Below are 23,824 nucleotides of genomic sequence, written 5' to 3' on the forward strand. Positions count from 1 at the left end.
ATTTTCTCAGAAACTACTGAACAGATTTACACCAGACCTACAAAAGGCACTTCCTTGACCTGCGGACTACCTCTCTGCCAAATTAAAAGTAATTCTGTTCAGCCGTTCGGGCTGTAGCTGTGTCTAAAGGTCCTATGGAAAAATGCATGGGGAAAACGCGTTTTGGGACCCCCCTTTTTTCTCAGCCCCCGCTTGACGAATCACCCCGAGACTTTCAGGGTAGGAGCGGAGCGAAGCGCCCCATTAGTTTAGAAAATTTCGCGAGGATTCGTCGACCGGCGCCAAAGTTATTCCAAATAGAATGTTGCGGATTTCCTATGGAAACAGGGTCCTAACTATAACTATCTACTGGCGACCGCCAGTAGATAATATATATATATATATACACATGAATTAGAAATAGATGCATATATACACTCTGGACCTTAGATGATCATAAGGATTTAGGGGTCCCCCGAGAGCAACCCTTTCGATATAATTTTCGATGCCCACTGTAGAAAACGTGCCTCTGCGAAAACTATTGATTCCTTCAGATCACTTTTTAAAATTCTTAAAGCCTCCCAATAGTGCCTTATCCCCTCCAGCTTACATACTTCAATTATCCATTTCTTACGCTGGAGGCAAAACAGAAGAAAATGTTCTACCAATTCTATTTCCTGTGGGCAAAATAGAAAGTGTTCTGGGGAACAGCCTGATTTATCCCACTTAGATGTTGGAAATCTTAGGGGTAATGTCCCAAATCTAAAGTGCAAATACAGATGTTTTGCTTGTGGGGGATAGATTCTGTCCATATAAGCCTCAACTTAGGTAAACATTTGATATTCAGAAACTGACCAGTGAAGCTCCCAGCTGTATGGCCATACCAAATCTGAAGCATAGCATTTTCCCAGTATGTTTTTTTCAATTTCTGGGGGAGACCCTTCGCAACTTCTGCTGGTGAATTCCATAAAACTATTATTTTCAACAATTCACATTGATTCTTAACATTTTTTAACGATGGTGTACAGGTTTGTTTATCACAGGCGATTAAATCTACCAAGGAGTCCCTGTAGGGAGCCAATTACAAGGTTGGCCTTAACCACACCCATTATAGCAGATGCTTTATCAAGGACACCATGTGGATGGGGTTTAGAGCTAGAGCCAGCCTCAGGGGAACAAGGGGTGTGGTCGATGGTAAATTTAGCAGGCCCCTAATACATTTGTTCTCTGCAGTTGTAAGAAATGTACCCCAATACCTCTGCCTCATAGGTGGCTGCCGCAACCGCCGTGACTCTATATATACGCAGGGCCGGGGATATCACTCCACTAGCCGTATATTTCCTCCCAATGTGTTGTGCTCTCTAATTTAGAGCTAATTTGCTCTTCTCAATTTGGTGACCCCAGTTCATACTTTCTGACAATCGTATTCCTAAATAGTCAAAATGTTTGACCTGTTCTATCGGGGAGCCTTCGATCACCATCCTCGCTCTGAAAGGATTTATGTGTATTTATCCCCGTGAATTTTGTTTTTGTTGGATTTATTTCAAGGTCCCTCTTTTTGAAGACGGCAGAAGAGGAGTCCAGTTCCGACTGAAGGTCCACGGGAGTTCTGAAAATTGGCAGAGTGTCGTCCGCGAATGTTAAGATCCGGACTGGAGCTCCTGCTAATTTGGGTGCATCATGCGTACATCCTGAAAGCCATTTGACTGCCCCGTTAATATATAGACCAAAAAGAGTCGGGCTAGTACACATCCCTTCTTTACTCCCCGTCTAATGGGGATACTTTCAGTTAAATCAACACCCATGTTCCGCTTCACCCTAACAAAAGTATTGGTATTTAGGACCCTTAGGATCCAGAGGAGATCACCTGGTAACCCATATGCCTACAGAACCTTCCTTAGGTTATCTCTTGGAACCAGGTCGAACGCCGACCTCATGTCAATAAATGCAACATATAGATGGTCCCTTTTCAAGGTGACGTGCTTCCAGCACAGTACCATAAAATAAAAAACCTGGTCGATGGTGCTAACCTTTTTCCTAAAACCTGCGTGTCCTCCAAGATATGTTTATCCGAGACCCACAATAGTATCCTTGCCAGGACTTGCCTGCAAAAATATTTTTATCCAGTAAGCTTATAGGTCTGTAGTTGGAGGGCAAATCTCTATTCCCTTTTTCAAAGATTGGGATTATGGTAGCACCAAGCCACCAGGTAGATGGAATATTATTTCCCCTCATAATAGCATTGCTGAAAAGATTGAGATAGGGGACCCATACTTCAGGATGTGACAGGAATAAGTCACCCCGAATACCATCTAGCCCAGGGGACTTTTCTTTCTTCATTTGTTTAAGTGCCTTCTCTGTTTCATCAGGGTAAAGTATGAGGACTCCCTCTTTGCAGTGTCCCCTCCCCCTTCAATAGTTGCTATATTTACTTGCTCGAATTAAATTCCCTCCCTTGGATTCTCATCCTGGTGCATTTCTCGACCCTGTTTATTTAGTTATTTATTCACTATTAAGTGCCCTAAAGTGTGCTATCCACTGATCTGGCTGCACTACTGTCTCCAGGTGATTGTCAATTTACAGGGTGCCAGTTGCCACTAACTTCCAAAAAGCCTTCATGTTCTTGTTCTCAAGTGTATTAGTGAGTTCTGTCCACTGTTCTGCCTCCCAGCTCCCTTTAGCTTTAGTCAGGACGTTTTTATAATTCTTCTTCCGATCGGCAATTAATAGGGCATATATAAAACTGACTGCGGAAATCATCTACCTTTTTTGTCAACCAGGCCTGTGTATCTCACCTGCATTTGGGAAGCTCGCCCGGTTATCATATGAGAATGCCCTCATTGAGCCGCTGTCATCGAGCTTCGCCAAGCCCAGGACCTCTGTGCCACGCAGTAGCGAATAGGGTGTGGCTGAAAGCAGAATCATGGACCCATCATCATCCTCTCCAGGGTGGACAAGGAGCCGAGCACCTGAAGGGAGACAAGAGACACAACTGAAGAGTATCTGCTATTTGAAGACCCGTGCCAAGCAAAGCAATGCACAAAACATTTTACCAATGCATATACCCATTTAGTCTCCTTTGCTCAGTGAGTTTTATTCCTAAACAAATAGTTAAGTCTTGGGTTTACCCATAACATTTTCGATTGGCTCATTTTTGGGATTCTCAAAAATGCCCAGGAGTATGGCTGGAAATCAGCGAGAAAGAAGAAAGAAAAAAGAGATTGCTAAAGTGCCAGACAAGGTACCATTTTGAAAGCATACTTGGAACCAAAGCCCAAAAATGGCTCCCGCGCTGCCGGAGCCCCGCAGTGATTTATGCGCCTCCAGGTGCAAAAGAACCATGTCGGCGCCTCCTGGCGCAAGTGCTGCTGGGGGCTGAAGTCCCCCGGGATCGTGGTCTGCGACTTCTGTGGCGGCAGTAAGGGTTGGATATTTAACACATGAGTGTCTTTAGCGATGGTCTGTCTAGTCACATGGTATTGACTTATGGTGATTAGTGGACTGGGGACACTCTGGTGATATCCCTGATTTTAATGGTTTTTAGAGCGTTGAAGTTATCTGTTGGATCATATACTTACCTACCTAAATAATGACAGATGTGTTGCTGTTGTTGTTTAGAACAAACCCCATATATATTTTCGTTTGATAAACGGCATTGAAAGAGAGGACCTGAAGAAGGTGGTTACAAGTCATCTAGGCCAAAGAAACATGTGTTGACCATTTATTTATTGAACCCCTTGCTAATTGAACTCCTTGCTAAGACACAGTAATGGAAGACTGTAGAGGGGTCTCCTCTCTGTGCTACTAAAAAGACATCCAGGAGAGGAGGAAGGAATGTCTTGAGAATGTGTGACTGTGTATGTCTGGTATGAATGTGAGAACTGATTGGGGTCTGTTATACTTCAATTTCATTTTGTGCCTGATGAAATGCTATGATGAAATATTGTGTTTTTAATATATTTTTTTAAGTAATTGGTGGGTTAGCAATGAGTGGAGATTTATTCTTTGCAGACATTAAATAGGCTAGCGGGTAACTCTTTTGTGAAGCATTATGTGTTATGTCCCCCATTCCTGAGCCTTAAAAGTGTATTATGGGTATCCTTTCTGTAATAGTTTATGTTCACAGAAGGAAGTGTGACTTGCTGTTTCACACTAGGAAACCAGACGACTGATCAAGCCCTGGAGGAAAGATCAAGAGTGGCCAGGCCTAAAAGGCACACTTGAAAAGACTCAGGCCGCTGAAGGAGTGCATCGATCCGCACAGGAAAGCAACCAACAGTAAAGGAGGACAACCTGACGACAACACAGCGGGAGAACCAAGAGTAAGCAGCAAGCAAGCGCAAACCGAGTCTCTGCCCACGCTTCCCAGCATAATCATCCAGACATAGTAACCGATGGCTCCTCAACCTTGAGCATCCAAGCTGATAGATGCAGATGCCTCCACCAACAAAAGATGTAAGCACCTGGCCACCATCACTCCCAGTAGGCAAAGACCATAGAAGGAATGCCTGCGATCATCATGGCAAGTTAGATACCACTGTGGTAGTATATTATTACCATCTACAATGAAACCACCATAAGGCATGTTTAACTCACCCTACACTTACCATTTATCCCTATGTAAATTGCAATTTAATATTTCTATTACCTGAACAAAAAATGATTAATACTGGTAGAAGCTCTTTAGCTTTTGAGATGTTTGGTTATTTCTGAAAATATATTTTTTTATGTCTCTTTAAAAAAAACTGTAACTTTTTTTTTCCACATGGTCAACATTACCAACCAAAACAATAATCTCAACAGAAAACGGGAGGACAACAAAGGCAAAATAAACTAAGACTTTTTGGGAGGATACTGGTGTGCCATGAAAGCTCACAATGGGTGATCATATTGCTCTCGTCAGTAACAATGATACTATGGCATAGGACACAGTATGTCGCAGTTCTGCCATACTGCTCTATAAATTCTCTAATATTCCCTTAACCTGTGTATTGGCATCATGATACCAAGATCAAGTACTGATCTTGGTGGATCAGATGCACTACATGGTGGTGGAGTGTAAGAAAGTGGCTCTGTATATACTGCACCAAAGTAAGGTTCAGTGTGCACAGAGTCCACAGACCTCAAAGGTTTGGCAGAGGCTAAAGTTAGATATAACCTTTCTCTCTAAAGTGGTAGCTTATTCAAGCAGTAAGGCAGTATCAGAGGACAGTGTAAAGCATTTGTTGTACACACTCAGTCAGCACATGGTCTCACACACTCAAGAACTGAACTCTAGGCCAATGGTGTGTATATGAAAATACATAATTGTTTTATTTTAGAACCACAAGTAGGTATCAAAATATACTTTCTCAGAATGAGATGCCTTAGTTAAATACTCTCAATAGGCAATAGACTTTTGAATGCAATTGTTACAGTTGTTGCAATAGGCAACACAATTCAAACACAATTATAACATTGAGCTCAATGGGACTTTTTAAGTAAATGCAATATTAGTTACTTTACGTATGATTTTCTTACTCAGGGTTGGATCCTGGATTCAACCCGGGTGCATTTCCTATAAACAGTTGAAAGAAATCGTTTTTGTTACACAGGCGATTTTTAAGGAATATTTGTAAGTTTCAAAAACCGACAGAAGAATTTCTGGCAAAAACCAGGCAATGTTATCATATGGAGGAAAATCAAGTTATCGGTAAGTACGGTTGTAATTACTTTTCAGGGTCAGTGCTGGGCACCAAGATCCAGCACTGGGATCTCTCCTGATAACAGGTGAGTAATTTCGTTTTCGTTGATCGGCTGATTTTTTGTGAATATTTTAAAGTTTCAAAACTCGACACGTAGAAGAATTTCCAAGTGAAACCCTATGGAGAAAAGGTGAGTTATCGGCTTTTGGGTAAGTACTCGACTGGCAGAGTTAAGGTTCTGGGCATAGACTCAGGGGTCTCCCAGGGTCAGGTAAGTACAGTTGTTACACCCTCAGCGGCACAGGGGCAGCTGGGTGCAGAGAGAGTTAGGCCCAATGTTAGCCTATGGCGGGCAGGGTGGCCTTTGGTTGGTGGCTGCTAGCAGGCAGGCCACGCGGCTGTGGGAGCTGGGCTCCTGGTCACTTACTCAGGGCAAGTGGGGAAGTAGATTAGGATAGATGTTGCACTCCCAGGGGCACTCGGGCGGCTGGGTGCAGAGTGCTTTTGAGCCGTCAGGCGCTCAATGGATTCCAATGGAGAAGCTACAAAACGAACAAAGGCTGTAAGCTCGGTGACAAAGATTCTTCAGGTGCGACCACCACTTTGAGAGGTAAGTTGGGAAGCTGTAGGTTAGGTAGGCACCCAGGAGCTGGGCACAGGGGGCCACAGGGCGCCGGGTGCAGGGGTGTCTTTTCGCGTCAGGAAATCTTACCCTCAGCTGGTCGCGGTTGGAGGGGTCCCTGGTTCTGAGGCTGCAGGCGTCGTCAGGAGCGTCGAGGTGGGTCCTTGGGTGCTGGATTCGGGGTCACAGTAGCCGGGGGGGACGTCCTTGGGGTCTTTGTCCACTCAGGCACAGGCCAGGCTTGGCGGGTGCAGAGTGTGCAGGAGTCGCGATTCCTGGTTGGCACCAGGGGCTTGTTACTTGCTTTGAGCAGAACCACTGCTCGTGGGAGTCCCAGTCTTTTAGAGTCACAAGGCAGTCAGGTCCTCCGGGGTTTTTGAGGTTGCTGACCACTGGAGACGCTGGGTTTTAGCAGGAGCAGGTTCTAGGGTCGACAGGCCTGTAGGGCTGGGGCCAAGTCCGTTGGTGTCGTCCTCTTGTTAGCATCTGCACGGCAGGTATTCTTTCTTCTTGTCCTTCTTGCTTGTTTCGGATTCGGGATCTGAGGAAGGAAGGTTTAGGGTGCCCCTAAATACTAAATCTAGGGGCGTTACAGGTAGGTAGAGGTCAGGAACCAATGGGTCCCTTTCCTGGGGTGGGTACACCCCCTATCCTACCACTCTCTAGTGGGAGGGGGGCAGGAGCCTAATCCTGATTGGGCAGGGCTCCCCATCCTCAAGATGGCGAGAGCCCGGAGTTGTGCTTCACCTCGCCTCCCCCACCTGAGGGGTGGGGTGGGCAGAGGCTGGCACACCCCCTTTCCTTACTTGGGCTTTCCCGCCAGTCTTCCCGCCAGAGTGGGGGTCAGAACCGGTTGGGGCCAGTTGCTGAGTGCAGCAAGTGGCCTGGAGAAGCTCACAAAGGCGGCATGCCTTTGAATCTTCCCCTGCCCATCCTGGGGGAGGAGACCTAGCACCTCGCCCAGGATGTGCATTGTTGCAGGCCCAGGAGAGTGGATGGCTCTCTACCCAGGGGTTCAGCAACATGTCTGCTGTGTGGCAACCTAGGCAGCCTCTCAGACAGGACGTGGATTGTGGGTTAGGTTCAGGGGGCAACTCTAAGTTGCCCTCTGTCGTGCATCTTACATTAAATCCCACACTGGCATCAGTGTGGGTTTAATGTGCTGAGAAGTTTGATACCAACCCCAACATGGGTCTTTAGCTCAACCTCAGCCCAGGCTGAGGTTTCCAGGTAATTTCCTAGCAGACATGTAGCTGGTAACTTTTGAGAGGCCACTACCTGTTTTAGGCCAGTAATCCCCCCCCCCCCCCCACCCCCACACACACCCACCCCAGCCTAATGTCACCATAGCCATTGGACGATTAGTGGTAACACTGTCAGCATTGGTGACTGGGTAGGTTTTCCCAAGCAAGTATTCCTCAGGGGAAACCAGTGTGTCTCTCACCATAGTGACACTGGCACCTGTATCCCTCAGAGCTTCTATCCTAGTTCCATTATCCCAGGGCTATGGTAAATACTTCTTTAAGTTGGGTGGCCACACAGCTACAGTGGCAAACTCAACTTCCCCTTCTGAAACTAGAACTGCTTCAGTGTGCATTCTGATTTGCTATGGGCACACTGTTGATCCCATCTGTAGACTTGCCACCCCAGGTGTAGTTGTACTGGTTGCCTTAGGGGCCTTGTTGTGGGGGCAAGATTTATCTACAGTTAAGTGTCCTAACTTCTTACGGTTGTTACACCAGGCCTTGAAGGATCATAGTTCTTCCCCCTATAAGGTTGGGGCACATAGGGAGTAGGTTGGGGACCCACCCCCCTGACCAGGCTTTTGGGGCTCTTTGGAAGACTCAGACTTTTTGTCTTGGGGATTCTCACCACCTTTCCCCTGGGGAGGTTTTGTAACCACCTTCTTCTGGTCACCCCCAGTGGCTGTCCTTGTCACCCTAGTCTTGACCCAGTGGTCTGCCTTCTTTCCCAATTCTTGGGGAGAAACTAGACCTAAGTCTACCAAATGCTGATGCAACTTTTCATTTGTGCAATTACTTAGTATATGTTCCTTCATAAACAAATTGTAAAGTCCAGTAAAATCATGCACATTATGTCCAGCTAACCAACCATCCAGTGTCTTTACTGAGTAGTCTACGGGGACGCGCTTTTCAAATATCCTGCACCGACTCTTTGAAGGATCGCCGTGAGGGGAACGGCTTCTGTGGGGAGTGTCGCCTTGCCTACCTGCCGTGCACCGGGACCGGGAGTCTTCCTGCACCGCCGTGAGGTGAACGGCTTGGAGACTACAAGCCCCAGCATCCTAAGCTCCGGGCGCCTGCCTCTGACGACATCAGGCAGCGCCCGGGCTCCTCAAAAGCCCCGCAGGCTTCACGCAGCGCGGGACGCGCTTTTCAAATATCCTGCACCGACTCTTTGAAGGATCGCCGTGAGGGGAACGGCTTCTGTGGGGAGTGTCGCCTTGCCTACCTGCCGTGCACCGGGACCGGGAGTCTTCCTGCACCGCCGTGAGGTGAACGGCTTGGAGACTACAAGCCCCAGTATCCTAAGCTCCGGGCGCCTGCCTCTGACGACAGCAGGCAGCGTCCGGGCTCCTCAAAAGCCCCGCAGGCTTCACGCAGCGCGGGACGCGCGCGGGCAGCGCCCGGGCGAAGCCCAGGCCAGGGCGGGCCCGTCCTTGCCCGTCAAAGGCCGGATAAGGCTGGGCTGGGCACACCCCCTAAGATCTGTGGCAGGACTTCAATTAGTAAGTACTGGCGTCTCATTGTGTGGATGTAAACTATACCTGAGATTGTCTGTTTGTGGACCTAACTTTGCCAGGAGCTGGGTGGAGTGCTGTCGCCTCAAAATCACCACGCAGGTTGAGACTTAACGCCCCGCCAATTGTGGTTCTTGTACAATAAGAGGAATTTAAGGCATTTGTGTCGTGAGAGCAAAAGGAGGAGAAGTAGGTTTATCTCTTTGTGGGACATTGAACTTATTTGTGGGCCAATTAAGTTCACTATCTGTCAGCCCGCATTGGAGTTGCCTGCTAAATAAGGCTCACTATTATTTTGCTTATCATGAATACCAGGCCTAGTACGAGAAGAAAATCGTCGGTGGGGGGATCCGTTAGAGGCACCCTAGATCAGTTCATTACAAGGGCTGCCTCATTGCTAGAACGAGAAATTGTGCACACCGAACGTCGATTATCATCTGAGTTATTGAGGAAACGCTCCTCGCTGGGGGCTATCCAGCTAGCAACTACCCCCTCACATCATATTATACATACTGATGATCTAGAACTAAACACTGATATAGGTATCCCCCCGCAACTACAAGACATAACAGAATCACAGCCAAGATCAAGGGAACCAGTCACCCTAGATAACAGCATAGGCTCACAAATCGAACTTTCCCTTGAGGAGCAGTTAGCGACCCCAGCAAACAAACATCTCACTAAAAAGAACAGTACAATTAAAACAAAAGATCCAGGACCTGGGCTTTCAAAACAAAAAAAGAAACGTGGCGTAAATAAGGAAAAAAAGGATGCCACGCCAAACCCTCAAATATTGCCACAAGCCCTGTGAATATAATTGATTCACCAGAACGTAATTCTGGTTCAGGTAATACGTCAGTGCATCCATATAAAGATCTAATGAGGGACATAGAACAACTAGTTAAGTTCCTATTATCTCCTCTAGTGGAAAGGGTAAAGAGACTAACAGAGAAGCTGGGGTCTTTGCAAGATACTGGCATAATTAATACGAATCTGTTGAGGGAACTATCATTGAAAACGTGCTCTTTGAACCATCCAGGCCCAACGCCCGAATCAACAATGAATATTACAATCCCCGTAAAAGGCGCTAAGATGCTTTCTTCCTCTAATAAGAATAGCACAGCCTCACAGAATGAGTATACAGATATAAAGAAGCTAAGGGGTAGCGGAGTCCCAAACAAGCAGATCCATGAACCCAGTAAATGTGATGAGAGAGCACACATAGATAAAAATCCTAGGGGTTCTTCTGCACACATTGATCTCCCTCCAGAGGCAGCTCCATATGTTATTGCACTCACTGGGGTTCCAGAGCTAGAATGTGAGAAATTTGAAGGGTTCCAAACTCTGAAGCACAAAGTAATGCATTGGTTAAGAGTGAATAGGCCATTACCCCCCAACTTAGACGGAGAGATTCTTCATGTGAGAAGGCTGAACTGGGTGGGACAAAGACCTAAAAATGTACAAGGGGATGTTATAATCGTCAATTTTAGAGACCATAGAGTGGTAAACTATATCAGAGATTGGCTATCAGAGGGTTATGAGGGTGGTATATCCACCCACGACTTAAGTTACTTTTACCCAATATCTCTGATAGGAAATTATGTGAGCTCAACAAATCGGAGTGCCCAGCTGATGGCAGACCCCACTTTTAATATCCCCACTTCCAACCGTTTTGCTTCACTTTCTGGACTGGAGGGGGTTGACTGACTGCATATTCCACCTCCCAGTAATTCTACTCCCATGGAAAAGCAAAGGTTAGGTGACATTGGTCTAGTATCCTGGAATATAGCTGGCCTGTCCTCCAAATTTGACAACAATGAATGGAGGGAATATGTAACCAGGTTTCATGTCATTTGTCTCCAGGAAACGTGGGTGGTGGACCATAACCCCTTCCAGCTAGAAGGATATGGTTGCTTTGCTGTCCCGCACAAAAACTAGCACCAGGCAGGCCCACTGGTGGATTAATTATATATGTGGACTTACAACTGGAAGGAGTGTGGTCCAGCTTGAACTGGAAATCTAACTACTTCCTCGGTTTAAGGTTTCAAAGAAATAAAATGAGTTTTATCCTTGTTAGTTTTTATAACGCCATAGCATCAAGCAAGGAAGGTTCTATATTATATGACTTGCAGACTCACTTGACTGCTGTTATAGAGCAGAGTAAGTCCACAGTGGCCCCCTATATAATCTTGGCGGGTGACCTAAACTGCCATTTGTGCCAAAACCTAAAATATTGCATGGGGGGTTGGTCTGGATGCACCTTGATAAAAGGTCTGCACTTTGAACACACGAAAGAGGGGAGGGAGCTAGAGAAAGTGATGAAAACTCACTCACTAAAACACACACTCGACTTAGTGAGTGTAGATGAAGGCTCCGGTCCTCCAATAACCTTTAAAGGGAGGGGGTGTAGCTCCACAATAGATTTCATATTAGTTTCTAATTTATTTTGGGAATGGATAAAAGAGGCCACAGTCGACTGGAGTATATTCAGTGACCATAATCCACTTGTACTATGGATTAAAAATTGGTCTTCCAACAAAGAAATAAGAAGTACGCCGGAAGGCAGTCTTGAGAAGGTTACAGATCAGGGGAGGCGCTGAAAGTGGTCCCGTATTGATGGAGACGCCTTTTTCAAGACCTTAATTAAGGAAGGGGGCAAAGAGTTTGAAATTTGCTCTGATCCCCTGGCTGAAGGTTTGACAGTGACTAAAGCTTTTGAATCAATGGCCACTCGCATAGAGAGTCTATTAAAAACCTCCCGGCTTCCGAAACAAAACAATGTGCCAAGATGGTTTAATAAAGATTGCTCACGAGCACAGAAAGATCTCAAAGAAAGTTTGAAACTGAGACCCAGAGACAAACCACAAATAGCACATTGTAGGACTGTCTATAAAAAGGCCATTAAATGCAGGAGACTTGCTTTACAGTCCCAAACTTGGGAAACTTTAAGGGAAGCCGCGGAGAGGAGGGATTCAAGTACCTTCTGGAGAACCATAAATAACCCATGCTTTCAGGACTCTGCAGCACCAGTAATTGGTACAACTATTCTCCCAGAGTGCTGGTTCAATCATTTAAAAAAATTATATAACTTTTTAGATGAATACCCGGAGGCTGAAGAGAAAACTTGCCCGTGGAGGACAGTGATTGAATTCACTTCTGGTGAAACTAAAGCGGGCATTCTGGGACTGTCACACAATAAGGCACCAGGCCCTGATGGGATACCACCAGACCTCTTTTTATCCAACACAGAATTTTGGGTCCCAATACTGACACGCGTGATCAATGCAGCTGTTGCCACTGGTATGCCACGTTCTTGGTCAACAGCTACTATAGTGCCCATTTTTAAAAAAGGCAAAAAGGACGACCCGCAGTGTTATCGCCCAATCTCCTTAATCGACGTAACCGCAAAAATCTTAGGCAGAATGGTACTAAACCGCCTGCTGGACTGGCCTGAGGAGTACCATATAATTTCGGATTTACAATATGGTTTCAGGACTGGCAGATCAACTACGGATCAATGCCTGAATCTCTATTTACTGGTGTCAAAATATACTATAGCCAGTGATCAATCAATATATCTGGGATTTATGGATCTCTCGGCCGCATTGGACCGCGTGAACAGAGAAAAATTATGGAGTCTTTTGACTAGACTAGGAGTAGAGCCAGGTCTTGTAAATATTATGAGAGCACTCCATTGGAACACCTCCGCCAAAGTACGATTCAATTTGGCGGGAAACACAACTGCACCGTTTAATTGCACGAGTGGAGTAAGACAGGGCTGCATTCTGGCCCCGTTCTTATTCTCTCTGTATATAAACGAACTGGAACAGGCATTGTGCAAATTGAACGCTGATACCCCAAGGATAGGGTCTCGCCCAATTCCAGTGCTGTTATACGCAGACGATGCGGTCCTTCTGGCACGCACCCCAAGAGGTCTGCAATGCTTAATAGACGGCTTTGTTGATTTTATGGACACCCTAGACATGGCAGCCAATTTAACTAAGTCCTATGTTTTAATAGCCGGGACGAAACCGTGTAAAAAATTCACATATCGTATAGGCACACACACACTTGAACAAGTAAAAACCTTTTCGTACCTGGGTCTTTTATTTGATAGGCTTTTAAATTTTAAATTTTTAATTGAAGAACGGTGTATAAAATTGATTTCATCAACAGGAGCAATAATGAATTATGGCCGTAGGCTGGGCCGGTGGTCGCCGGAGCAGGTTATGCACCTTTATGGCGCCATTTGCTGCTCCAAAGTCATGTACGGTGCAGAAGTTTGGGGCATCGCAGGGGCACGGCAAATACAAGTTGAGGAAAATAAATTCCTGCGGAGAATACTCAAAACGCCCCAGAGCTCCCCAGCCTACATCACCCATGCTGAATTAGGGAGGCCTTACATCGAGGACCTGATCAAGGCCAGGCCCGTTATGGCTTGGCTGAGGATCTGGTCCAATCCTGATGCGGAACTGGGTAGACAAATTATTAGAGATTGCATCAGTAGGGATAAAGGGATGCGCTTCCCGTGGTTTAAATATGTAAAACTGACACTAGAAGGAATAGAATGTCTAGACCTTTTTACTAACCCAACCACAATCATACCCCAAGATAAGGACAGAATTAAGAGCTTGCTCCTGAGGAAAGCTGCAGATTGTAGATTTGATTCTGAGGGTAGGAAGATTTTAGCTTGTGCGCACAGCACCACCAAAACAGTAGGTGGCATGGAACCATATCTCAGTCTGATACATAATGCAGGAATTAGGTTTTTATTTACTCGTTTTAGGCTCAACCTTATACATCATTTGTTGGCGGATCCCGCGGGTTATACCGCCACAGTTGAGCAGAAAGGACCCTGCGGCTGCGATAGTAAATCTCCGCAGGATTCCCTTCATTTTGTATTGTTATGCCCTTTTTATTCTTTCCCCAGGCGTTATTACTTAGTAAGAATTTTAAAAAATGGCAAGTTTAGACAAGCCAGGGCCGCTCTATTATATTTACAAAGGGCTGAAGACCCATTGACCCTGGCATGTATAACAAGTTTTCTGAAAGTTGCACTGAAAATAAGAAATACTAGAGGGCAACCAGGATTAAATAATGGTTGAAGGCACTGTATTGAAATGTTTTACATTCTAATGCACTGATCTGTATGTGGATTATCTTGTTATATTGATATATGTGTGTTATTTTAACTATATTTTTTAAAGACATGACACCAGCACTTTTGGGAGCTGTTACATAGTTTTATTTGTTAAAAATCATATCTGCAGGATAGTACGCTCCGGTCACTGTACTTGTAAATATGCACTTTATGAGCTGTATAGATATTACAAATGTATTTTTTAAACTGTGTAAATGATGTGGTATGCATGCTTTTTATAACAATTGTTTTGCTTTTATGGTGACATGTATTGCACCGAATAAAGCTGTAAAAAGAAAAAAGAAAGAGTAGTCTACGAAGTCAATTCAGGACTGGGTCTGGGTTTTGTGAGCCCCCTGAATCTAATTCTATACTCAGCGGTGAGCCCAAATCCCTCAATCAGAGTCTTCTTCATGAGGTCATAGGACCCTGCATCTGGCCCAGAGAGGGTCAGTAGCCTGTCTCTGCAGTTACCAGAGAACAGTTCCCACAGGAGTGCCCCCCAGAGAGGTTTCTTTACTCTTCTCATTTCACAAGCCCTCTCAAAGGCTGTGAACCACTTGGTGATGTCATCACCTTCCTCAAATTTAGGAACAATCCCTTTGGGGATTTTAGGATCAGAAGTTTCCTCCTCCCTATCCTTAGTTTTAAAACCCATCTCCTTTCTTTCTTGCTCTAGAGCCAGGTGTCTGGACTTTCGATTCAATCTTTTGGCCAGCTTTGCTAGAAAGCTAAGAAAGCTGTCCTCTTCACTGGGGGGTCCCCCAGTGAGTTCCCTGGTACCTGGTCCACCTATGTGGTCTCTAGGTTCCCAGAGGTTGATTCTTGGAGTCAAGGGTATGGTGGCCCTTTCCACCCTAAGGATTACTGGAGGCGGGTCATTATCCTCCTCATCCTCCTCCCTTTCCTCATCTTTCTGGTCATCACCATGTTCAGATGGGTGGTCCTTGGCATACTCATTCCTGGAGCCCTCGTTTGGTTAGATGCAGGCCCATTGGTATCCTTTTTAGTTTGCAAAGGGACCTCAATTCCTTGAAAGACAAGTGTAAGTAAGGTGTGAGGTCGAGCTCCTCCACCAGGTCCTGCATGGTATTATTTTCACTAATAGCTGGGTTCTTTGAGACATTCTAACCTGACAGTTCTAACCCTCTACCCTTGACTACAGTGAATTTTATTTCTCTAAAATTCTAAGGGGACTTAAGCAAGGCCCTGACAAGACTTTTAGTATTTTGGAAAGACCAATCAGAATTCTAAAGGCATGTGATGGTGCGCGACCATCCGACAGCGGCGGCGACCAACCCAAGATGGCCGCCGCCAACACACCCGGAAATGGAGTCAGCGGTCTAGCGGACTCCGGTGGCTGGGCGGACGTGCCCGCAAAAGCGGACTACAGCGAGGAGGAGGCGGCGCGCGACGAGTGGACGGTAGTAGCGGAAGGAGGTGAAGAGTGGAGAGCGAGCCAGAGAGAGAGCGGGACGGACGAAACCTTCGCCTGGAGCAGAGGGACCACCCAGGAGAATCGACCTCCGGATCGGGAGGGAAACGACGACGAAAGAGACAGCTCAAGGAGCGCTGCCCCCGGGACCACTGATCTCCTGGACGCCAAGGAGACTGAGTTTCCCCTCGCCACGGCCCATGGGGGTCGTGGAAGCAGGCAAGTGATGGGCGTATGCTCTTCCTTACTACAGGGGTTGTGGACGCGCATGAGGGGCACACCTGAGTAGAGCACAAACTCCCCTACACTATAGGCACAGCACCGACAGCAGGGTTTGGTGACGGTGGGCACTCCCCCCCCCCCCCCATTTTTGCCGTAGAAGCCAGCCTAAGTGTATCCTATTGTTTTCCTTTTTCTTTTGGTGTCCTCGAATGCCGGTCGCTGGGAGAAGAAGGACCCTAGTACCCAAGACGACATCAGTAGTCAAGCAAGAAGCTTCTGTTCCATTCCCGGTGGCCTTAAGACTGGCCAAAATTCTACATACAGCGTGTGTGACCCTAACAAACGCTGACCAATAAACGACAAAGAGTACCCCTTCCTAAAGCAGTCCGCATCATTTTTCAAGATCAAAAAGGGGGCGGGAGACCCAAACAAGGGAACCATCACAAAGTGGTGTCAGAAGTGGGATACTTAACTGTCTGGAAAAAGACGGTACCCTGTCATGGAGGCCATCATCACCCAGTTAGCCGAAGGACAGCGCCATTTGCAGCTGGTCTTTGAGGAGCAAACAAAACAGGCTCAAACCGAGAGAGAGGCGCTACAATCTGCCTTCAAGGATCAAGCAGCCCTGATAACAGCAAACCAACAGGTACAGGACACTGCAGTACTGCGTCTTACGGATGCCATAGCAAGCGCCCGAGTACACCCCAATGTCCTGGGATCAGTACTTCAGAAATTCCAGCAAGGGGATGACCCGGACTACTTCTTTGTAAATTTTGAAAGGGTCGCATCCACTGCTGCATGGCCACCCGAGCGATGGGGTCAATATATCGCCCCGTTACTCTCAGGAGAGTTACAGGCCGCCTACCAAGCTGCCAATCCAGCCGGTGTTACCAGTTACGTAGATATAAAAAGGGCTATCCTAGAACGACTAGGTTGTGATCAAGAGTATTACAAGTCACGATTCAGAAAAGAAAAATGGACTGTTGGGGACAATCCCAGGGCTCTATATTACCGAATTAGGGATCTGGGTAATCGATGGTTACAACCCACCTCATCCTCCCCAGATGAAATCACAGTAAAAGTCTACCTGGAACAATATCTGGAAGCCCTCCCCAATAACACCAGGGCTTGGATCAGACAACATCCCAATCTCTCTGTGGCAGTTGCCGTTGATCTGGCGTGTGCATATCATCGTTCTCCTGAGTTTAAAGCCCCTTCGAATAGGACTCAGTTAGGACCCCCAAAAATACCAAGCAAACCATCCACGCCTTTCCAGAACCCCGAGGTCAATCTTTTATGAGGCCCCAACCGAAACCAATCCCTCCCGGTCCGACCCCACCAGGGCCACAATGTTTTCACTGCGCCGAGTGGGGACACATAGCGAGACATTGCCCTTCCCGTCCTTCCCCTCCGGAACCTATGGAGGTAGGGTATACTCGGGGTCGGGTCATGGTGACAGGACAAACCCCCGAAAGATATAGGAAAAGAATACACATTAATGGGAAACCGGTTCTAGCGTTTTTAGACACAGGGTGCCATCATACTGTTGTCGATAAGACTCTTATACGGGACTCCCAACTCATGGGCGACGAAGCCATACAAGTGACCTGTGTTCATGGCGAAAAAAAACTGTACCCCCTAGCAGAAGTTCTGATGGACATAGCGGGAGAGTCCATGCTGAGGAAAGTGGGGGTGGTATCAAATCTACCAGAGTCAGTCCTACTGGGAACAGATCTCCCTAGATTCCATGAATACCTACAAGCCAACTCCTCCTCCCAAACCCCAGTGACGTGGTTAACCGATGCCCCTTTCCGCAATGTGGAGATACATGCAACACCCCCTAGAACACCAAAAACACGTAGAGAGAAAAGAGGAGAACGAGCCCTGTATTCGCAAACAAAGCATATATTATCCCCACCTATTTTTACCTCCTCAGACACACCTCAAGGACCCGGACGGAGCTTCCGAACAGCCCAGAGAGAGGATACCACACTACAAAACGCCTGGGAACAGGTCCAGGAAGACCAGCCAGATAAGGTAGGCCCCTTCTTTTGGGTGAACAATGGGCTCCTGTACAGGGTCTCCCAAGAACGGGGTAACCGAAAAGAACAACTGCTAGTTCCACGTCCATTTAGGGAGCAGGTATTGTGTCAAACACATGGCCAAGCGGGAGGTGGACACTACGGCAAAGAGCACACCTTACGTTATCTGTCACAGAGGTTCTATTGGCCCGGGATATACCAAGAGGTAGCCCGTTACTGTGCAGCTTGTCCCAGATGTCAGTTAATAAACGCTCCTTCAATACCCAAAGCGCCACTGCAACCCCTGCCGATCATAGACGTACCATTCAAAAGAGTAGGGATGGACCTGGTTGGACCCCTGATCCCGTCAGCCCGAGGGCATCAGTACATACTAGTACTCGTGGATTATGCAACACGATATCCCGAGGCTATTCCTCTATCATCCACCACAACCACAGCTGTCAGCCATGCCATGGTGTCTTTCTTTTCCCGGGTGGGGTTTCCTCTTGAGTTATTAACTGATCAAGGGACACCATTCATGTCCCGGTTAATGAAACAGGTGTGCTCCATACTTAAGGTGAAACAAATACGCACATCAGTGTACCATCCCCAAACAGACGGTCTGGTGGAGCGGTACAACCGGACTATTAAAACTATTCTACGAAAAAGTATAGACAGAGCCGGTAGGGATTGGGACCGCCAACTACCTTTAGTCCTGTTTGCTATCAGGACACATGAACAAAGTTCGACTGGATTTTCTCCATTCGAGCTCTGTTCGGAAGGCGTCCCGGAACACTCCTAGATATGGCAGTAGAACAGTGGACCGAGGAAGAGGATGAAGGGAAACCCCTGCTTCAGTACTCCTCCTCCCTGAAAGAGACTTTGTCAACCCTGTGGGAAGAGGTGCATACCAACATGGAAAAAGCACAAATGAGACAAAAGCAACAATACAACCGCCATGCCAAACTCAGAGAATTTAAACCCGGGGATCGGGTACTTATCCTTCTACCAACATCCGAAAAAAAAACTCCTAGCCACTTGGCAAGGCCCCTATAAAGTTCTACAAAAAGTGACTCCTGTCACTTATAGGATAGACGTACCGCATAAACGAGATGTTGGTCAAATATATCATGTTAATCTGCTCAAAGCATGGGAAGAACCCCAATCTGACCCTTCAACCTCAGACGCCCCCATCCACCACATTTCCGTGGACAGACCGTTAGAAGTAACCTTTCCTCCCCAACGACTGGAAGAAGAAACTCCCATACAGCTAGGGACCCAAGTAACGGAAAAACAAAGACATCAGATCATGTCCCTGTGTGCTAAATATTCCTCCGTCTTGTCAGGGACTCTAGGGAGAACTACCTTAGTAGAACATGACATAATCACTAAAACTTCCCAACCGGTTAAGTTAAAGCCATATCGCATCCCAGAGGCCAGGAGAAAGGCAGTAAATCAGGAAGTACAAGACATGCTGCAGGCCGATATAATCGAGCCCTCACACAGCGAGTGGTCTTCGCCAATTGTACTTGTACCAAAACCGGATGGCAGCATCCGCTTCTGTATAGACTTCCGCCGAGTGAATTCGGTATCTCAATTCGACGCCTATCCCATGCCGAGAGTAGATGAGTTAATTGAAAGACTAGGGGATGCCCGAGTGATGTCCACCATAGACCTAACAAAAGGTTATTGGCAGATCCCATTGACTCCTACAGCCAGAGAAAAAACGGCTTTCTCAACACCCTCCGGCCTCTATCAATTTAAAGTACTACCCTTTGGTCTCCACGGGGCCCCTGCTACTTTTCAGCGCTTGATGGGCACCATATTAGCACAGCATCAACAATTCGCTGTTGCTTACCTAGATGACATTGTAGTATATAGCCCTGACTGGGGCACCCACCTTCGACATCTAGAAGCTGTCCTAAAAACATTAGAACAAGCCGGCCTTACACTCGACCCCCGGAAGACAACCTTTTGCACCAACCACATAGAATATCTGTGGTATGACATACAGGAAGGGTGTATAAGACCACAAGTAAATAAAATCGAAGCCATCTCCAACATACCCCGACTATCCTGTAGGAAGGGTGTTCGTTCCTTCCTTGGGTTGGTGGGATATTACAGGAGGTTCATACCACACTTTTCTGACCTCGCCAGTCCTCTCACCGACCTCTTGACCAAAGCCCACACAGGAAAACAACTCCCCTGGTCTGGTTCCCAAGAAAGTAGTTTCCAACAGCTAAAAAGAGCCCTATGTACTGCCCTCGTCCTCGTCTGCCCAGACTTTCAGAAGACGTTTGTCCTCCAAACGGATGCCTCGGGAAGAGGCCTTGGTGCCGTCTTGTCCCAACCAGACGAAGTGGGAGATTTACGACCCTTATTATACCTCAGCAGGAAGTTATACCCTCGAGAACTTAAGTACGCCACATTCGAAAAGGAGTGCCTCGCTCTCAAATGGGCTATGGAATCCCTTCAATATTACCTCTTGGGACGTTCTTTTCTTTTGCTGACCGACCATGCTCCTCTCACCTGGTTAGCCCTCCATAAAGACTCAAACCCCAAAATCTTACATTGGTTTCTCTCATTACAGCCCTTCACCTTTGAGGCCATACACCTACCTGGGAAACTCCAGACGAATGCGGACTATCTCTCTCGGTACCCTGTACTTGAATGGCCCGACCGTCCATTCCCAAGGGGAAGGCAGTGCGATGGTGCGCGACCATCCGACAGCGGCGGCGACCAACCCAAGATGGCCGCCGCCAACACACCCGGAAATGGAGTCAGCGGTCTAGCGGACTCCGGTGGCTGGGCGGACGTGCCCGCAAAAGCGGACTGCAGCGAGGAGGAGGCGGCGTGCGACGAGTGGACGGTAGTAGCGGAAGGAGGTGAAGAGTGGAGAGCGAGCCAGAGAGAGAGCGGGTCGGACAAGACCTTCGCCTGGAGCAGAGGGACCACCCAGGAGAATCGACCTCCGGATCGGGAGGGAAACGACGACGAAAGAGACAGCTCAAGGAGCGCTGCCCCCGGGACCACTGATCTCCTGGACGCCAAGGAGACTGGGTCTCCCCTCGCCACGGACCATGGGGGTCGTGGAAGCAGGCAAGTGACGGGCGTATGCTCTTCCTTACTACAGGGGTTGTGGACGCGCATGAGGGGCACACCTGAGTAGAGCACAAACTCCCCTACACTATAGGCACAACACCGACAGCAGGGTTTGGTGATGGTGGGCACTTCCACCCCCCTTTTTTGCCGTAGAAGCCAGCCTAAGTGTATCCTATTGTTTTCCTTTTTCTTTTGGTGTCCTCGAATGCCGGTCGCTGGGAGAAGAAGGACCCTAGTACCCAAGACGACATCAGTAGTCAAGCAAGAAGCTTCTGTTCCATTCCCGGTGGCCTTAAGACTGGCTAAAATTCTACATACAGCGTGTGTGACCCTAACAAACGCTGACCAATAAACGACAAAGAGTACCCCTTCCTAAAGCAGGCCGCATCATTTTTCAAGATCAAAAATGGGGCGGGAGACCCAAAAAAGGGAACCATCACAAGGCAATTTTAAGAGTTTTGTTGTGTGATCAGATGGTAACCAAGTAGTCCAACAAATGCAAGTTTGTATCCCACCGCTGATCCACCAATGTAAGAAAGTGGCTCTGAATATACTGCACCAAAGTAAGGTTCAGTGTGCACAGAGTCCACAGTCCCCAGAGGTTTGGCAGAGGCTAAAGTTAGATATAACCTTACTCTCTAAAGTGGTAGCTTGGTCAAGCAGTAAGGCAGTATCAGAGGACAGTGTAAAGCATTTGTTGTACACACTCAGTCAGCAAATGGTCTCACACACTCAAGAACTGAACTCTAGGCCAATGGTTTGTATATAAAAATATATAATTGTTTTATTTTAGAACCACAAGTAGGTATCAAAATATACTTTCTCAGAATGAGATGCTTTAGTTAAATACTTTCAATAGGCAATAGACTTTTGAATGCAATTGTTACAGTTGTTGCAATAGGCAACACAATTCAAACACAATTATAACATTGAGCTCAATGGGACTTTTTAAATAAATACAATATTAGTTACTTTACGTATGATTTTCTTACTCAGGGTTGGATCCTGATTTCAACCCTGGTGCATTTCCTATAAACAGTTGAAAGAAATCGTTTTTGTTACACAGGCGATTTTTAAGGAATATTTGTAAGTTTCAAAATTCGACACTTAGAAGAATTTCTGGCAAAAACCAGGCAATGTTATCCTATGGAGGAAAATCAAGTTATCGGTAAGTACGGTTGTAATTACTTTTCACGGTCAGTGCTGGGCACCAAGATCCAGCACTGGGATCTCTCCTGATTTTTAGTGAATATTTTAAAGTTTCAAAACTCAACACTTAGAAGACTTTCCAAGTGAAACCCTATGGAGAAAAAGTGAGTTATCGGCTTTTGGGTAAGTACTCGACTGGCAGAGTTAAGGTTCTGGGCATAGACTCAGGGGTCTCCCAGGGTCAGGTAAGTACAGTTGTTACACCCTCAGCGGCACAGGGGCAGACGGGTGCAGAGAGAGTTAGGCCCAATGTTAGCCTATGGCGGGCAGGGGGCCTTTGGTTGGTGGCTACTAGCAGGCAGGCCACGCGGCTGTGGGAACTGGGCTCCTGGTCACTTACTCAGGGCAAGTGGGGAAGTAGATTAGGATAGATGTTGCACTCCCAGGGGCACTCGGGCGGCTGGGTGCAGGGTGCTTTTGAGCCATCAGGCGCTCAATGGATTCCAATAGAGAAGCTACAAAACGAACAAAGGCTGCAAGCTCGGGGACAAAGATTCTTCAGGTGCGACCACCACTTCGAGAGGTAAGTTGGGAAGCTGTAGGTTAGGTAGGCAGCCAGGAGCTGGGCACAGGGGGCCGCAGGGCGCAGGGGTGTCTTTTTGCGTCGGGAAATCTTACCGTCAGCTGGTCATGGTTGGAGGGGTCCCTGGTTCTGAGGCTCAAGGCCTCGTCAGGAGCATCGAGGTGGGTCCTTGGGTGCTGGATTCGGGGTCACAGTCGCCCAGGGGGACGTCCTCAGGGTCTTTGTCCACTCAGGCACAGGCCAGGCTTGGCGGGTGCAGAGTGTGCAGGAGTCGCGGTTCCTGGTTGGCACCAGGGGCTTGTTACTTGCTTTGAGCAGAACCACTGCTCGTGGGAGTCCCAGTCTTTTAGAGTCACAAGGCAGTGAGGTCCTCCGGGGTTTTTGAGGTTGCTGACCACTGGAGACGCCTGGTTTTAGCAGGAGCAGGTTCTAGGGTCAACAGGCCTGTAGGGCTGGGGCCAAGTCCGTTGGTGTCGTCCTCTTGTTAGCAGCTGCCCGGCAGGTATTCTTTCTTCTTGTCCTTCTTGCTTGTTTCGGATTCGGGATCTGATGAAGGAAGGTTCAGGGTGCCCCTAAATACTAAATCTAGGGGCGTTACAGGAGGGTAGAGGTCAGGGACCAATGGGTCCCTTTCCTGGGGTGGGTACACCCCCTATCCTGCCACTCTCCAGAAAAAGGGGGGCAGGAGCGTAATCCTGATTGGGCAGGGCTCCCCATCCTCATGATGGCGAGAGCCCGGAGTTGTGCTTCACCTCGCCTCCCCCACCTGAGGGGTGGGGTTGGCAGAGGCTGGCACACCCCCTTTCCTTACTTGGGCTTTCCCGCCAGTCTTCCCGCCAGAGTGGGGGTCAGAACCGGTGGGGGCCAGTTGCTGAGTGCAGCAAGTGGCCTGGAGAAGCTCACAAAGGCGGCATGCCTTTGAATCTTCCCCTGCCCATCCTGGGGGAGGAGACCTAGCACCTCGCCCAGGATGTGCATTGTTGCAGGCCCAGGATAGCGGATAGCTCTCTACCCAGGGGCCAAGCAACATGTCTGCTGTGTGGCAGCCTAGGCAGCCTCTCAGAAAGGACATGGATTGTGGGTTAGGTTCAGGGGGCAAATCTAAGTTGCCCTCTGTCATGCATCT

General features: G+C 47.6%; 2 protein-coding genes across 5 annotated transcripts in view; one reads left to right on the plus strand and one right to left on the minus strand.

Moving 5' to 3' along the window:
• Positions 1–23,824, minus strand: part of LOC146773110 (anoctamin-10-like) — a 330,529-nt gene that overhangs the window by 261,220 nt on the left and 45,485 nt on the right. For all 4 annotated transcript variants that reach the window (XM_085639951.1, XM_085639952.1, XM_085639949.1 and 1 more), the window contains one exon: positions 2,775–2,948. In XM_085639951.1, the coding sequence (XP_085496077.1) occupies positions 2,775–2,948 (174 nt within the window). The remainder of the gene's footprint in view (positions 1–2,774; positions 2,949–23,824) is intronic.
• Positions 16,343–17,143, plus strand: LOC146773111 (uncharacterized). The gene has a single exon (XM_085638976.1). The coding sequence runs from the start codon at positions 16,343–16,345 to the stop codon at positions 17,141–17,143; it is 801 nt and encodes a 266-aa protein (XP_085495102.1).

Source organism: Triturus cristatus, chromosome 12 (genome assembly GCF_964204655.1).
Source record: "Triturus cristatus chromosome 12, aTriCri1.1, whole genome shotgun sequence".
In the NCBI taxonomy this organism is placed as follows: domain Eukaryota; kingdom Metazoa; phylum Chordata; class Amphibia; order Caudata; family Salamandridae; genus Triturus; species Triturus cristatus.

Coding starts and splice junctions, on each gene's coding strand:
- LOC146773111 (XM_085638976.1), top strand. CDS start 16,343: ATGGAGGCCATCATCACCCAGTTAGCCGAAGGACAGCGCCATTTGCAG.